The sequence below is a fragment of the Orycteropus afer genome, unplaced genomic scaffold (genome assembly GCF_000298275.1).
Source record: "Orycteropus afer afer isolate SDZICR_OR568_19922 unplaced genomic scaffold, OryAfe1.0 scaffold00078, whole genome shotgun sequence".
NCBI lineage: Eukaryota > Metazoa > Chordata > Mammalia > Tubulidentata > Orycteropodidae > Orycteropus > Orycteropus afer.
Genome location: NW_006921665.1, coordinates 4218073 through 4235881, shown reverse-complemented (window position 1 = coordinate 4235881; position 17809 = coordinate 4218073). Strand labels below are relative to the sequence as shown.

The window sequence follows — 17809 nt, the reverse complement described above, 5'->3', positions numbered from 1 at the left end:
AATTGGTTGCTGTCATTTTATTATGAGTTTTTTCATGGTGTCCCTGGTTTCTTTGTTCCATATTATTTTCTGTGCTGAGCTCATTATGTTTATGAATCCTGTTATCATTTCCTTTGTTGATGTTGTTTTAGTATTTGCTGAATATTTGTGTTTGTCTTCTTATTTATTGTGATGTGAAGGTTTATCATTTTCCTTTGAGGTTCTACCCCGTTGATTTATAATTTTCTCCCCGAGTGTGGAATAGTCCATTCTGTCTTACAGCTCTCCTGACTTCCTCACCTTTTAGAAGTTCTGTAACTACGTAGTATTTTCCCTCTTTTTGGTTTGTAGTTGTCCTCGTTTGCCAATTGAAGTTTCTGGTTCCCTGTTTAGAATCTTGTAAGCTTATTTTACTTTGGACATGTCCATACCTGTGGTTTCTGGGTTATGTCATCTTGTGTATTAATGGTTGGTTGTTGTTTGCTATTTTTTGGTTCTCTGCTCAAAGGACTCTCTTTAGTATCTCTTTTAAGGTTGGTCTGGTTTTAACAAATTACTTTCCGCCTGCTTATCTGGAAATCTCCTAATTTCACCATTATATGTGAGGGACAGTTTTGCCGGTATGTAATTCTTGGTTGAAAATTTTTTTCTTTCAGTGTTTTATATGTACCATCCCATTGCCTTCTTGCTTTCATGGTTTCTGCTGAGAAATCAGAGCTTATTCTTACTGGTGGTTCTTTGTCAGTAACTTTTTGTTTTTCTCATGCTGCTTTCAGGATTCTGTCTTTGTCTTTAGTTTTGATGAGTTTGATGATGATATGCCTTGGTGATTTTCTTTTGGGGTCTATCCTGTTTGGGGTTTTTGGATTTCCTGAATGGATATATTCTCATCTTTCATCATATCAGGGAAGTTCTCTTCCAACAAATCTTGGACAGTTTTCTCAGTGGTTTTATTTTTCTCTTCCTGTTCTGGAATTCCAGTGACACATAGCTTACTCCTTTTGATGGTATCCCACATGATCCTTAGGCTTTCTTCATTTTGTTTTGATCTTTTTTCTGATTGATCCCTTTCCAAACAAGTATTCAGGTATTTTTCTTCAATCTGATTAATTCTGATTAATTGCATCAATTCTACTTCTTTGCCCTTCCAATGTATTATCAGCTTCTGACAATTTAGTATTACTCTTCTGGATTTCTATCTGTAGATTTTGAATCATTTATAATTTTTAATTTATTTTATCATTTTGTTCTTGTATTTTCTTCCAAAATTCTTCTAGGGTTTTTCCTGTGTTTTCTTTGGTCTGTCTCTCAATCCTTTGAAGATACCTAAATATAATCTTTTGAATTCCTTATCAGGGATTTCCAGTGCTGTTTCTTCCTTAGGGATGTGTTCTGGGTCTGTATCCTGCTCCCTTGTTTTTACCACTTTATCTTGCTTCTTTTTGTGGACTGTGATGGTCTGTTGTCTCTGAGACATTGTGACAGTTGTTGTATTTAGATCTCTGTTAAACTGTTTGTGAAGAGCAGCTAAGGGTGAGTGAGGCTCTTCTTGGTGGTTGTTTATTGTAGGTGGAAAATGAGGTGGTGATTTTGACTAAGTAAGTGAAGCTGCCAGTGGTGCTGGTGTAGTTGTGTCGTAGAGGGACTCTTGCTGTCTCTCACTCAATTAGACAAAAGTAACAATTGAATAACCACCAAAAAAAAGTCAAAGCAAATGGACAAAAAGCACACCATGTAATCACACAGGAACAGTAACCAAAAAAGAGAAAAAAAACTAAAACAAACTAAAACAAAAAACAGTGCAATATCTGGGGAGAGGGCAATAAGAGACATAAGTAGAGAAGGAGAATAATGAAGACAAAAATGGGAAGAATGCAAAAGGAAAAACAAGGAGCAGGGTTACCCACAAGAAAGGGAAAAGAAAAAAAAAAAAAAATTGGAACCAGGAACAGGGCAAAGAAAAAAAGCTGAAAACTAGAACCTGGGAAGGGGAAGGGAAGAATAAAGAATGATAATAAGAAGGGCAAAAGTAATAATAATGGTAGTGGTTTTAAAACAGAGAAAAAGAAAATAAAAAAAGAAAAATCTGGACAAGGTGGGGCAGGGTACCCAGGCTCCCTTGTGCACAGGGAGGGGGATGGAATTCCTGTCAACCTGCAAGGTGGGTTGGAGTGAGGGATGGCCTCCTTTCCTCTGTTCACCAAGAAGGTGTGAGATATAAGAATAACAAGGGAAATGTCGCACCTTTTCAGTAGTTGAGAGTCCAGGATGTCTTTGTTGTTCCCAGCAAGCAGAGCCTGTTTTTAAGTCCCTGGAATCTGGGAGAACCCTGTCACTTTAAATATACAGAATGTTCAATCCACTTGTAAACATTGAAAATGGCAGCACCCCTCAGGACAGGCAAAAGTCCATAGCTTAGCCCGCCTTCCTATTTGCTGCTGCTTCGCCTTTTATTCCTCATCCACCAGAGCAGTCCTCTGTGCAACCCCTGGCTAGCAGGGCTGATTTTTAGGTTAATTCTTAGGTCCTGTCACCACTCAGCAATATCCAACCTGTCTGTGCCATCAGGATCGCTGCCAGACCGCAGCTCCATATGTCTCTTTTTTTAGTATTTTCATGCAAATTCTTCTGCTAGTTGGAGTTTAGTCCACGTCTGTATCCTTCCCTTCAGGGCTCGGGGGTCCAGGATTATCTTCTGTGTCTGTGTTAATTGGTTCCCCTTTTCTTTGTTGAAGAGGGTCTGTACAGTTTCTGCCTATTCCACCATCTTACCGGAACTCCCCAAATTCATCTTTTATTGTCCCCAACCATCTTCTTCAGGTTTCCCTTTAACTGTTAATGATAATACCATTGTCCCCGGCCCCATATTTTGGGCCCTCATTTACCACATTTCTCCCTCACTTTTTTTACAACATTGCTTTAGTTGTATCTTTTCAGGTTTGCTCTTGTAAAGTACCTTCTTTTAATTTTTTCTGTGTGTATGCATAGACATGAAGAGATATCCAGAAAGAAATTCACCACAGTTTTTAAAGTCTTTTACCTCTGGATGATGGGATTTTATACTGTTTGAACTTTTTTTTTTTTACAACACACATTCATTCTTTATATGCTTGTACCCAACCTACAGTCTTATTTCTTAACCCTCCCTTATCCTGTACTTCATCCAGTGGGACTTCTACCTATTCCCTGAGTGTGCTCGTACTTTCTTGCCCTTTACTTAGTACCTGGTTCATTGTTTCTTTCTCTGTTTGACATTTTTCAGGCTTCCTCTCAAATATGCTTTCCTCAATGAAACCCTTCTCCCAGATATACGTGCGTCTTCCTTCCATGGGTCCTTGAGTCTTTATGTCACTTTATATGTCTGCCTTCTTTCTATGCCATTTTATGTATATGTGTGCGTGTTAATTCCTTTATTATATTGTAACCTCCATGAGTGCAGAAATTGTGTTTTACTCATTCTTTCCCTCTTTGGGTTATAATTGCCCCACTTTTCTTTGGGGGATTGCCCCCTTTCCCATTGACTATAGTTTTATTGGGATGATCAATCAAGGTGTCCTGCTAATGGAATGTTCTTTCCCTGAAATTTGAATTCTGAGTTATGGGAGACAAGGACTAACAGTGTTTGGCACTGATTTCGTTCTGGCTGAGGTGCTATGAAGAAACCACTCATTAGTTCCTACCTACCAGATCCCTAGACCTGCCCTGGTCCCTAGGTCCCTTTGAGGCCTGTTTCTTCAGCTTTTCTGTCTTATCTGTGAGTTATCTCATATTTCTTAAGATAAATTTCCTTTTTAAAAAAATGTAAGCCAAAGACAGATTGTGTTCCTTGTACCCAGAGACCGTACCAGTAGAACTGTTATGATTAGAACTGACCAGTGGTTCTGTTGCTTCTCTTGGTTCTGATGTTTTTCTTCTCTTCTCTTTAAAAACAAAAACAATGAACAGCCAGAGACTGCTGCTGCTTTGAAACGGACAATAGAAGCACTGATGGACAGAGGAGCGATAGTAAGGAATTTGGAAAACCTGGGTGAACGAGCACTTCCTTATAAGATCTCCAGCCACAGTCAGAAGCATACAAGAGGAGGGTATGTTGCTTTGTGAATCATTTAAAAAATGTCTTTGATGCTCTCAGTAAAGAGTACTGTTTAATTTGCCTTAGAGACTATTATTATAATTCTACTGCTGACAGACCCCATTTGCCAGGAAATGTTTAATAAGTTGTTGTTCAAGTGCATCCCTTAGCAGTGGTGTGTTGCAAATGGGATGCAGTTATTCTGGCTTTAAAATCAATTGCCATTGGGTTGACTGCAACTCATGGTAACCTCGTGTGTCGGAGTAGAACTATGCTACATAGGATTGTCAATGGCTGATTTTTTGGAAGGAGATCACCAAGCCTTTTCTCCAAGGCACCTCTGGGTAGACTTGAGCCCCCAACCTTTCAGTTAGCAGCCAAGCACATTAGCCATTTATACCACTCAGGGACTTGATTATGGCCTTAAAAAACTATAATCAGGTACACAAATAAGCCATGCTTAGGAACAGGAGGTTTATAAGCTCTTGATTGTAGAAAACTTTTCTTGTCAGTATAAGCACTGTTTTCCTCTGGCATTTCTTTAACTTTGGTCTTTAGAACCCATCCGTGTGCAATATGTTCTCCACGTACTCACTGCATCCTTTGTAAATATGTCAGTTGCAGATAACAAACAAAATGTGCTTCTTAAGACTACATAACCAACATGCAAAATGTTATTCTTAGGACTGTATAACCAGAGCCTACCCACAAGAGAAGAAAAATGATTTTACCTACTCCAACTAATAATCACCATTATTTATAAGGGAATTACTTCTCCCACAGTGTACAGCAATTTCCTGAAACATACGTCAAGGATGCTCTGTAGTAATAACTTCGTAGAAATTGTTTGAGACTAATTTGTTTATTGAGTTGATTTAAAGCTGCTCTAAGGCTTAATGGGAACTCTGGTAGTGTAGTGCCTAAGGCACTTGACTGCTAACCAGAAGGCTGGCGGTTCAAATCCACCGGCGACTCCTCGGAAGGAAGGTTGGGCAATCTACTTCTGTACTGCCACGGAAACCCAAGGAGGGGTTGCTATGAGTGGGTCTGACTCGAGGACACATAACAACAACAACAACAACAACTAAGGCTTAATGATGTCATTTTTATACCCATATTTTCTGGTGTGGAGGACTAATCTCATATTGCTAGGTTCTGTAGAAGCAGGTGACGCAGAAGATGGGACCATTTCTACCATAGTGGGAAATGTCCAGGATTAGAAGACTCGACTTTCCTTTTGGTACTCAACAGCTCTGTGTGGCCTTGAGCAAGTTATTTAGCTTCTTCTTGCCTGAACTAAGATAGTGGTTCTCCTATCCATGTTGTTTTGGGGGTCAAATGAGATAATTCTGCACATGTGCCTTGTAGATGGTACTGGGAGCTATGTGAATGCTGCTGTTAGTCATGTGCATCTAGTGATCTTTTGTGGGTGTGGTACATGTCATGGGGTTTGAGTGGATTCATGCCTCAGACCGAGGCTTTCTTACTGCGTTTAAATCTTCTGCCGAGATGTGGCACATATTATAAACGTCATCTTTTGATTGCTTCATCTTGTTTTGTGCTAGTATTCAGTTTCTTGAGAACACCTCTGAAGAAAGTGCCTGAGGTGTTGCTAGGCAACATAAAATGCACAATGGCTAGTCTTCTCCCACAATGAAAATAACAATGAGAGATGGAGATTGTGTGTGTGTGTATTTATAACATATCTTAAAAAATTTTTTTTTTTTTTAAATTTAATCACAAATGGGTTTGATTTTAACAGCAAGCTATGACTCTTTTTGTCTTTTTGGTGGTTGTTGTTGTTGTTGTTGTTAAGTGCCGTCGAGTCGTTTCCGACTCATAGCGACCCCATGCACAGCAGAACGAAACACTGCCCGATCCCGCGCCAGCCCCACAATCCCTGCTATACTTGATCCTATCATCGCAGCCACTGTATCAATCCATCTCGTTGAAGGCCTCCCCCTCTTTTGTTGACCCTCCACCCTACCAAGCATGACATCCTTCTCCAGGGAATGGTCCCTTCTTACAACATGACCAAAATAGGTGAGACGAAGTCTGGCCATTCTTGCTTCCAAGGAGCGTTCTGGCTGCACTTCCTCCAGGACAGATCTGTTAGTTCTTTTAGCAGTCCATGGTACTCTTTTTGGTTAAAGGGGAATAAATACATTTGGTCAGAACTATCTGTTAGCCTGATTCTCTGGTGGAAGGCATTGACCTAAGAGAGAAGTCAGTTTCTTCTCTTGTGGTAGTGCCCTTGTTCACATGGTACTTCCATGGGTATACAATAAGACTGCTTCTTTCTGCTCTTTTCTAAGTAGAGATTTTGACTTTGTTGAGAGCTGGTGTGACCAGCAGCCTAGAATTTGCACTTAAACAATTGCCTGGAGTCCCTGCATGGTTAAACGCTTAGCTGCTATCTGAAAAATTGGTCCTGGTCCACCCAGCGGCACCTTCTGAGAAAAGCCTTGCTATCTATTTCTGAAAATGTAGCCATTGAAAACTCTGTGGAGCACAATTCTACTCGAACACACATAGGTTCGCCATGAATCAGCATCACTTAGACAGTAACTGGTTAACAAGTGCCCAAGTAATGCTGATGCTGCTTGTTTTGGGGTACTGCATTTTGAGATCCACTATACAGGCAATACCTACGTTATGGACATTCAAATTACGGACAACTCTTACTGGCCTTTCAGTGCAGGGCTTTAAACTGATTCTGTCATGACTGATGAAGTGAAACAGGAACAGACCTGAATTTGTACAATGAGTAGTTTGTCATGATAACTGGGATGGGAAGAATTATGGGTTGAAGCCTTGGAATTGAAGACTCGGAAGAGGCATAGTGAGCCCTTTCAGGAGCCTGATACTTGAGATTGGAGTATTGGCAGGACTGTGGAAAGTCATATACATTCAAAGTAGAGTGGTTGGCTGCCGTCTTTGAGTGGGGCAGTGCTGTTCAACTCAACCCATTGCCATCAAGTCAATTCTGACTCATAGTGACCCTGTAGGGTAGAGTAGAACTGTCCCATAGGGTTTCCAAGGCTGTAAATCTTTATGGTGGCAGACTGCCTCATCTTTCTCTCTCAGAGCTGGCTGGTGGGGTTGAACATGACCTTTTGGTTAATAGTCAAATACTTTAAGCCCTGTACCACCAGAGCTCCTTGGTGCTCTGCTTTAATGGATTAAATGCATTAAAGCCCTGCTTTAATGTTATGTTAATTTTCCCTTACTTTGAAATGATTGACAAACTCACTAAAAACTTACTTTTGTTGAGTAGGTTCAGACTCATAGCCACCCTCCTTGGGTTTCTGAGGTGGTATATCTCTATGGAAGTAGATTGCCCAGTCTTTCTTCTGAGAAGTTGCTGGTGGGTTTGAACCACCAGCCTTCTGGTTAGCAGTCAAATACCTTAGGCACTACGCCACCAGAGCTCCCCCTATTCACAAAAAACTCTTCATCACATATGACCTACGGTGTATGAATCTGTTTAGTAAATGTAGTAACATTTACTAAACAGATTCATATACCAGTATGTTCCAACTGACCTACAAATTTTTAAAGACCCAAGGATGAATCTTGTTTGTGATCCGGAAACTGCCTTGTATTAGCGTATTTAGTTTCCAGACCTTTGTGGTGAGGTTGGAGGTGATGCTGTTTCCTTTTTATGGATGGAATAAATTCAAGACCTTGAAGAACCTACCTGGTACTAAGGCAGAACTGATGACCACTAGCCTTATATCCTGGATTCCTGACAAAATGCACCTGCCTCAACAGGAAAACTGTTGCACTCACTTAGTTCATTTACATTTAATGATTTTGTTTCTGTTCCTGAACGTAGTTAATTTCAGACTGCAAAGGAGAAGCAGCATTCTTAAAGTGTATTACATATGTGTATTATATATAGACACAGAAAGAAAGGTGGGGGAGGTTCATGTTTCAAGCCTGTTTTCCTGGAATAAATCAATGTCTGGAATTCATTTGTTTAAGTCAGCATCAAAATGTGATCTCTGAAACACTAGTTCTATAGAGATATTCCATCAAAAAAATGGGCGTGTGTGTATCTGATCAGTTATCTATGGGAAGCTTTGCATAACTGTATCCATGTTACAGCTTCACAACACACATTGGCATATAAATGGCAAGAGGCCCTTCAGCAACACACCTTTGTTTCTCAGCCTTATTTGACCATTTACCTTTTATTTTTTGTAATATTCTTCACAGTGACTTTTGGTAAATGAGAGTATGAAAACCAACAACAACTACAAAAAAGTCAAACTCACTGCTGTTGAGTTGGATCTGACTCAATAGCGATCCCTTCTTGGGTTTCCAAGGCAGTTTCTCTACAGAAATAGATTGCCCAGCCTTCCTTCCAAGGAGTGACCGGTGGGTTTGAACCTCCAGCTTTCTGATTAGCAGTCACATGCCTTAGGCACTGTGCTAGGCTAGTGTGTCTTAGAGCTACCTGGAGAAAGATTTGGAATTGGGTAATGTATCAGAATTTTGCAATATGGAACTTAAGTTTTGTGTGATACTCTGTTGGCCTCAGCCACCCCCTTCCACCTGTAATCATTAATCCAAACACATTTGTACCAGGCATTTTGTTCATTTGGTAAATTCTTTGTGTGCATTATTCATAGCCACAGAAAGTAGTAACATTTACTAAACAGATTCATATACCAGGCATTATAGTAGGTGATTAAGAAGAAACAGTGAATTTGTCACTTAAGATTTAGTTTGGCTCTTATTATATAGCCCTAGAGGCCATGACATTGCTCTGTAATTTTGGTGATGCACTGATTTGAATCCTGTTTGAATAATAAACACCAGGTACCACTTCCAGAGTATAATTGTAATTCAAGATGATCAGCTTAGCCAGGAGTGCCAGGTCTGGGCAGACAGGTGTCTCTGTTGCAGTTACTTCCCATCCTGTGGAGTGACTACTACTACCATCATCCCATGCCCGTGTCCTTCCCCCAGTTAGATACCCCTGCTGCACACATGCCAAGTTAGCGCAAAAGAAAAGAATAGGTAAAAAAGTGTTTAGGTAGGAAAGATCCTTTCCTGGTTGTTTAGGAAATCTGCCCAGAGGAAGGGCTTATATTACTTGGGAATGATACTTGGTATTTATTAGTGTATCAAGCATATTACCAGTATATGCCAAAAATGAAAGTATAGTCTTTATATTCCAAATATTAATGTGGTCACTCCCCATTTTGGAAATAGGTTATGCTCCAGAAAATCTCCTCTAAGTGTTGTTTATAACTGGGAGCCTATTTTCCATTGTAACAACTTGATGGTTAAGTTCCCAGTATCATGTGGGGATCTTGTTAAAATGTAGATTCTAATTCATTGTATTTGGGGTGGAAATGCAAATTCTCACAGGAGGTTGAACCAGAATGAACCCTATCAGAAGCCCTGACAAACTTATCACTGAGGGTCCATAGAATTGGGTGAGCGATTCCTCTATAGCTGAGCACCATTTAAAGCATGCTTTCCTTCCTCCACCAGCCACAGAGTGAAACCTGGGCCAGGGTCATCCTTTTTAACTATGAGGAAGCTATCCCAGACCACCTATAGCTTAACACTGTTTTTCCAAGGGAAGTCACTTCTCACGTTGGTTGTTCCCTAGGTGATGAAAATTTAGGAGCAGGGAGGAGTTGATCAGATGCACCTGCCCCTGTTTAGGCCAGGTGGCAGTAGCTGGGAAGTGTAGGTCTTCTGGACCAGCTTCCAGATGGTGGCTTCTGGTGGCCCCACCAGGCAATGTCTGTAAACTGTTGGATCATGACCCAGTGCTGGGTCTTGGAAGGCCCAGGATATGTTCCCATTTCTGAATTTACTTCCTCAATAATCTCCCCTCTGTGTCTTCACCCACTTACCTTAATACCTTTATCATCTCTGTGGGAAAGGCAAGGGTAGTATTGTGGAAAATTCTTACTATAGTCCTCGGGGCCTAAAAGCGGGGAGAGATGTCACATGGAGAAGGGAGCAGTAGGAGTAGGTGCTAATTTAGAACCTTTCTAAAAAGAGGGGCATACATTTTACTGAATCTCAGTGTCAGTCATCCTTTGCCAGAACCACTTGCTGTCTTATTAGGAGAGCTGCACTCTTTCCACTAGATGGGGCTGGACTAAGCCTGAGATTGATTGATTACTGGCTGGTCCAGGAGAGCAAACTACAGAAAACTATGGCCCCATAGCACAGTGTTGGGTCTGTGCTTGCTTGTACAAGGATACCCCAGATTTGTTTTTGCTCTGTTTTTACCAGATCTGATTTTACTGTAATGAGGGCAGAGACTTGTTTAATAGGCGTTTATCAGAATGGCTGCGTATGAGAACTCTTAAGTAGTGAAAGAGGTTTGTCTTGTCCGTTTTGTCTCATCTTTGCCCATTTTCCTCTGCTTTTAAATTTGTATAGGTGCTTAAAGCAAAGATCTGCTGGCCTACATATAAGTTACCCTTCTATTTACGGGTAAGCAGAATGATAAAAATAACTGGCTCTGTGGTGAATCAGTGGAATTTTACTGACTCGCTCCCCAAATGTGTCTGCAGTTTACTCCAAGAGAGCTGGCACCCTCTGTAGGGGAGATTGATTCTCCTCTGTAATTTTCCCGTTTGTGAACATTCCCATGTTCTCATGCTCTCCTGCCAGCATTAAGGCAAGGCCAGCATCCTGCTCTGTTCTTGTGTCAGTGCTCCATGGCAGGCTTCAAGGCATGGCTGCTGTGGTCTTGGAGGTTTCTTTTCAATGGCAGCACTCCAAGACTTGTAAGAATTCTGCAGCAGGTTTAGTGGTTTTTAAAATGTATCAGACCCAACAGATAGAAAAAGAAGTGAGGCTGTTCCATGCGGAGGGTGCCTCAGATTTAAGGTGGAGAAGTCATTGACGTCTCAGGGAAGCCTCACCCAGCAAGGCTGAAGCGATATAGCCCTGGGATCCTGATTCTTGTCTAAAGAAAGGCTGGAGATGTTTCGGGGCTGCAGCTCCCTCCCCGGCCCCACGCCACCCCCACCCCACCTACTGTGAGCCACTGAGCATTTCAGTGGAAATTTCCACTTGTCTGCTGGGGGAAGGGAGGAAATGTGTGACTGTGTCTGAGAGAGACAAAGATTCTAACCCAAATTGAAGCAAGCCCTTTTGATGGAAAACTATTGTAAATACAGGGTTAAACGTGAAATTAAAAAATAAAACCTTTACTTTTAGTAGCGTAACATGAAGACATAAGTTCCCACCCTCAAGAAGGAGATGAGGGCTGGTGCCTAGTCCTGGGCAGTCTGCATAGACTGTGTCAGCAGGTAACTGTGAGCTGTACTCAAGGGCTTGATGCTACCGCTACTGCGGAGGAGCGGAAAGGACACTGAAGGCTCCTGGCTTTTTCGCCTACAAAAAGCGCTGCTCTGGGTGGAGTGTTTCTGGAGGCATCATTTCCTGCATTGAGCAAGGTCCCTCCTGGGGGATGCCCCTTCTCTGGGACTTTTGAGAACTCTATATGGTTTATATTATTGTAGTGGAGAGCTTTGTAGAGTGAAAGTGTCTCGAAAAATACAAAATAACGCAGATTATATCCTCGTGGAGAGCACATGAGCCTGTTGTACCTACAACAGGGGAGTTGGCTCTCCCTACAGCTTTTGAACATTGGCATCTGTAGTGAGCAGTGCATTTGGGTCCTGAACCTTTTTTGTGTACTACCTCTTCTTCCTACCCAGTACCTGTTTGCTCTTTACTTCCACTTTTGCAGAATGGTACTGCATAAAAGTTAAATGCTTTTCGGTAGTATGGAGAGAGGCTTGGATAGAGCTGATTCCAACCTGTGTAGATGAAGTGGCTCTATAATTAGAACCACAGTCTGGAAAGCACTGAGCTTTGTATTTAGGGCTGTGGAAATGCTTACATCAACCCAGGCCACCTGCTATGAAAAACCACTTCACTTGTGCCACTGTGGTTGTTATTGTTGTTGTTATGTGCCGTCGAGTCAAACCCGACTCATAGCGACCCCTCCTTGGGTTTCCGAGGCAGTATCACTACGGAAGTAGGATTGCCCAACCTTCCTTCTGAGGAGTGGCTGGTGGGTTTGAACCACCAGCCGTCTGGTTAGCAGGCAAGTATCTTAGCCACTATGCTGCCACTGTGGTATGGGGTTGGAAGTGTTTGAAACGTATAATAGATATTTAGATTTTTGATTATTGAGCTGGATTTTTTCACAATGAGCTGTCCATATATTGATTTTAATCACTTGTTAGTGTAAAATTAGAGAATAGGAAATTAGCTATTTGGAGAACTTTTTTGAAAAAAACTGGAATGTCAGAATTTGGTATGTCTAGGAGCTCTGGTAGCATAGTGCCTAAGGCACTTGACTGTTAACCAGAAGGCTGGGGGTTCACACCTACCAGCCACCCCTTGGAAGGAAGGTTGGGCAATCTACTTCTGTAATACCACCTCGGAAACCCAAGGAGGGGTTGCTATGAGTAGGGTCTGACTTGATGGCACATAACAATAACAGTGGAATAGAGAAAAGAGAGCCCAGATTCAAACAGGTTCACTAGAGGCACTTTTATTGAGAGTTGGACAGGACAAGGATGAAACAAAGATAGTCATCCAGGATGAGGAAAACCATCAGCATGTACATAGTACAGAAAGCTGAATGGAGTCTGCTGAGTCACTGCCATGGGGCTAATTATATATGGTTGAGGAAAAAGAAAAAAGGAATCATCACAAAATCATGATTGGTAGCAGTTCATCACTGTTGCAGGAGGGACCACAGAAGGAAGAGGGGGAAACCATGATTGGGATAGTACATAATTGAAGATAGAAAAGGATTACAGAATTGGTTCTGGGCCTTGACTACCTGTCTAGGTGGTGGTCCAGACATGCTGTGACTTCATGACCATGCATCCTGAGTCTTAGCCACAAGGTGGCTATCAAACAATATCAAGACCCCAACCTTCATTTAAATTAGAAAAGGCAGGGCAAGTTCCCTAGTTCTTTGTGTGAGCATAATCTGCTTTCAGCCATACTCTTCCTGAAGGTAAACTGCCCTGCCCTAGGTTTATCCTGGAACTTGTCTATGCATAGACACAGTGCTGGTTTAGTGGTCACCAAGAACCCAAATGACATCTGAAACTTTTGTCAAACCTCAAAATGGAATTAGGGCTCCCGGTACAGGCCACAGACTTCTACAAACCCAAGTGCTTTAGAATTTAAGCTCTAATTCACTAGGCAGTTACAGTGTAGTCATAATTCTAGGCTGTTCTACCTAGAAGAGCTTATCAAGAGTGAAGATAAGAGTCCACATGACTTTTGGATCTGTGTTTTGATTCTGCCTAGCATAGTTATGGAAAGAAGCAAACGTTGATATTTCATTGTGGTTTTTGAGTCCTCTTGTTTTTTTCCCCACTCCTTGGGCCAGGATGAAGGTAGAGAGAAAGGGCTCTCAGATTACTCTGGACAGCTGGGTTCCTCTTTTGGTCTCCTATTATGGAACAATGGCTCATCCTGACTTTGAATAGTATCTCTATGGCATCCTTCAGCAAGGTGTTGGGAGTGAGCCCAAGGGAGTTCCTGTTGTTGTTGTTGTTGTTGTTGTTGTCATGGGCCGTCAGTGGGACCCAACTCATAGCGACCCCTCCTTGGGTTTCCGAGGCAGTATCATTACGGAAGTAGGATTGCCCAACCTTCCTTCCGAGGAGTGGCTGGTGGGTTTGAACCACCAGCCGTCTGGTTAGCAGGCAAGTGTTTTAGCCACTATGCTACCAGAGCTCCTAGGCTCCCATTTTTTTTTATTATTATTTATCTATTTATTTATTGATTGATTGTGATTTGGGTGAAGATTTACAGAGCAAATTCACTTTCCATACAGCAGTTCACATATACTTTGTCTCATATCATTGACCACAGTTTACCACAATGCAACAGCTCCCCTCCAACTTCCTCCCCATAGTACCACTTTCCAGTGTCCATCCCTCCATACTCTCCCAGAGCTCCTAGGCTCCCATTTTTACAGGTCTGTTATGGACCTGTGTGGTCATGAGAAGGGAATCCTTGTCATCAGAAACTACCCAGACCCACCACTCAAAGTAGACTGTCTCTAGCCCTTATTTTCTTCACATGTAAAAATGGAAATGCAGGTCTGTGCTCAATCCTCTGACAGCTGCAAAAAAATCTCATCTTTGCTCTTCAGGTCATCTGTAGTTAGAAATGTCCATAAGATTGGAGCCACTGTCCTTGACAGCCACGTTATTTCCAGTCTTCTGCAGGAGTAGCAGACTTGTTGAAGCAGTAGAAACCTGGCTTTCTGTTGTGGCTGCTTGTTTCACACTGAACCTCTTAAAGGGGAGCTGCCCTTGGGATCTCTTTTTCCATGCATGTGATCTCTGTCACCAGCTAGAAATATGTTTCAGGAGGACAAGGTCATGTGCACCTGCAAAAACGGCAAGGAGGCCACATGTTTCGACCTCCTCTAACCCCACAAGAGGAAGACAGGATTACCATCAGTAACCCAAGGCCTATCACTGCAAGGCCAAACATGCTGCCTCCCTCCAGCCCTTTCACCAACCGTTCCTCCCAAAGCACTTACCACGTCTCTCCTGGGTTCGATAATTCGCTGCAGTGGCCACACAGAACTCACAGATTACAGGGTTTATTAGGGAAGCACCAGGCTACAACTCAAGTTCAGGAAGAACCGCTCAGTCTCTCTCCCAGCCCAGCGTCCCTCAGCCAACAGTCTCTTACAGTCTCTTTCCCAGCAGTGCTGATCCCTCGGTGTCTCACTCAGCAATGCGTGTCTCTCGCGTCTCTTTCCCAGCAGCACGTGTCTCTTTCAGGGGCGCATGTCTCTTTCAGCAGCACGTCTTCCTCCACCAGCAGTCAGAGAGAGTTCTGCTTCCAGGAGGTCTCCTTTTTGAGCCCAGCAGGGTGGTCAAACTAGCCAATTATAGCATCAGAACTCTAAGCACCTGAGAGAGTGGGCACCTCCCAGAACACTGTTTTGTGCCACTCCCAACAGAAATACTCCAGGTGGACACCTTCAGCACTCAGGATCTCCTCAGTTGCTCATAGCAAATCCCATCTTGGAGTTTACAAAGACTTATGGGTAGAAAAGCCACACAAAATAATTTACTATACCACAGCACCTCACCTGTTTAGCTTCCTTTCTGAGGCTTGCCCATAGTAGATGCTCACTGACAAATTAGATTTCCAAACCAAAGATAAATAGGTAAGAATAAAAGAACATGTACTGGAAGTAATTAGGAATTGGTGAAAGTATTTCTTGTGGGGGAAAGCCATAAGTGGACCATTTACCTGTATACTTGGGCCATGAAGGCAGGCAGAGATTGGGTTCTTCCTGGACATCATCTTCATTCCCTAGTCAAGATGTGGGCCAACTTGGTCCCTGGGAGCAAAGGTGGAAAGGGAAGAGATTTGGCTTTCAACTAAGAGAGGTGAATACAGTAAGATAACACTCATTTCTGAGCCACTTCCCCTTATCTCGTTTGGTAGAGTTTCCTCTTTTTGGAAAGTTCCACAGTGTAACAAGGATCATGGGAATAGAATCAGTATTTACCCACATGAACCCCAGGCACAGATCAGATAAGCATGAAATGACTGTCACAAGCTCTAGTTGTGGGCACAGATGCATTTGCATTTTGGCCAGTGCTCTGTTTTGGTGTGGCTGCTATAAGAGTGTCTTGACCAGCGGAGGGAATGCAGAATGGTGCAAAGGGGGCCAAAGGTGATTGGGGTTTTGGTAGCAAGGGGGAGCCTCCAATGCCAAGCTATGACCCAATCTTAGGACTTCCAGACCTTTCTCCCAGACTCCTCTTTCCATATGAGGAGTATAGGCCAGGTCTGGGGCAAGATGTGTAGTGCAAGGTAGTCAGAGATGGGGTAGGCAGAGTGAGGTGCTATGAGTCAGGAGTCCTGAGCATGCCTCTCACTTTGTGACTGGAGCAGAGCAGTGCCTTCTCTGGGCTTTAGTTTCCTCATAAACAACATGAGATTGGACTTATGGATTGGATTATTATCCTTATGGTCCTTTGCAGCATCTGTGGTTTATGGTATCCAGTGTTCTGGATTCAGAAGGCCAGCTCTGTGTGAATCCTGGCTGTGCCCACTTAGTAGTTGGCTGAATGACTTGATGTCTCTAGTCCCTGTTAACTGCAATAGATGTGAGACTTAGGAAGACAATGTGTAGGAAAGCACTTTGAAAACTGACTAGATTAATAGTTGCAGGGAGAGGGCTGCTGGACCCAGACCAACACTCAGCATCACTTCCTCTTCTTCATTTCCTGAATTACCACAGGGAGTGGACCTTCTACCTCTTGGTTCTCTTCCTCAGAAGCTGCTTAAAAGATGAAGAAGCACTTTGAAAATTACTCTCAAGTTCTGAAATATGAAGTTTCTGATATGTTTGGCCCCAAGTTTCCATCTTTGGGTATTTTATGCCCTTATCACTAAGTAGTAGCTAGAAGCCTTGGATATATTTCTTAGGATCAGTTGGTGAGTGTCAGAGTATAGAGAAAACTGTTTCGAGAGACTACCTGAGAATTGATGGGAGGGCAGTTGAGTTGGTTGTTGGCAACTGTGAATGTACTTTTTCTTAGAAACTTTTTCTTGAAACATGTTTGGAACTCCTACGCCAGCTCACAATACAAAAAATAAAACAAAACAAAACTCACTGGTGTCGAGTTGGATCCGACTCCTCCTTGGGTTTCTGAGGTGGTATCACTATGAAAGTAGATTGCCCAATCTTTCTTCCGAAAATCACAATAATGCCTCTTAAATTTGAATGGAAAATGGAAGAAAGCTGTGGTGTTAACAGTATCACTTTTTTATCCCAAACAATATCATTTACCCAGAAATGGCATTTTAATAACTGGAATGCCTGACTGTGAGGAAGGGCAGCCTTAACTCTGGAGAGCAGGAGACACCTGTGGAAGTGCTGAGAGAAGGAGATTTGGAGTGCTTCTGTACGTCACTGAGTGTAGGAGTGTGTTAGGCCCTTGCTAAAAGCCCTTCCCTCCATGTTACCCTATGTAATGAACAGCGTTTCTCCAGTAACTATCTTAAGCTGTTAGCATAGGGCTTTAAAGTGGAATAAAGCAAAAGGGGAAAATTTTTCTAAGGAAACTAGATTATAGGCAAGGAAAGAGGAAAGAGCTTAAAGAGAAATTACATGAGTTTGAAGAAAAGCTACCTACTGTAAAATTAAGTAAAGTCAGAATATTGGCATGCAGAGGATGTGGTCATAACTTGTCCATGTTAAGTTTGGAAGGACCTTTCACTTGGTTATTGGTTATTGAAAGAACAAATGAATAAATGGGAAGAAATGCTGAGAGCTATGTTGGGTGAGAGAGTTCCTTGCCTTGGCCTCCAGATGACCAAAACACAATGATGGGTGTGGGAGGTATTTAGATTTTAGGCCAGAGTCTTGCTCGTAATAAGTAATTAGTAATTAAATGCTGGGATGAACTTGGAGGACATTATGCTGGGTGAAATAATTGTCAATCATAGAAGGACAAATATTGTACTAGGTCATTATTGTAAAAAGTCAAGGAAACGTTTATGTATGGAAGGAAACTTTCTTTGTTGGTTACCAGGGATGGGAGGGAACACTGCAAAAACAATATAAAATAATAATTAAATGCTGAATGAATATGCAGTTCAAAAATTGGATGATTGCAGCTCTGTTGCTGTGTGCTATCAAGTTGATTCTGACTCACAGCAACTATAGGACAGAATAGGATTGCCCATAGGGTTTCC

General features: G+C 42.2%; 1 protein-coding gene across 1 annotated transcript in view; it reads left to right on the top strand.

Moving 5' to 3' along the window:
* Positions 1 to 3900: 3900 nt before the first annotated feature.
* MRPS6 (mitochondrial ribosomal protein S6) overlaps positions 3901 to 17809 on the top strand; it is a gene marked incomplete at its 5' end in the record, with an annotated part of 21793 nt that continues 7884 nt past the window's right edge. The window contains one exon of the mRNA XM_007941302.2: positions 3901 to 4064. Within this exon, the coding sequence (XP_007939493.2) occupies positions 3901 to 4064 (164 nt within the window). The remainder of the gene's footprint in view (positions 4065 to 17809) is intronic.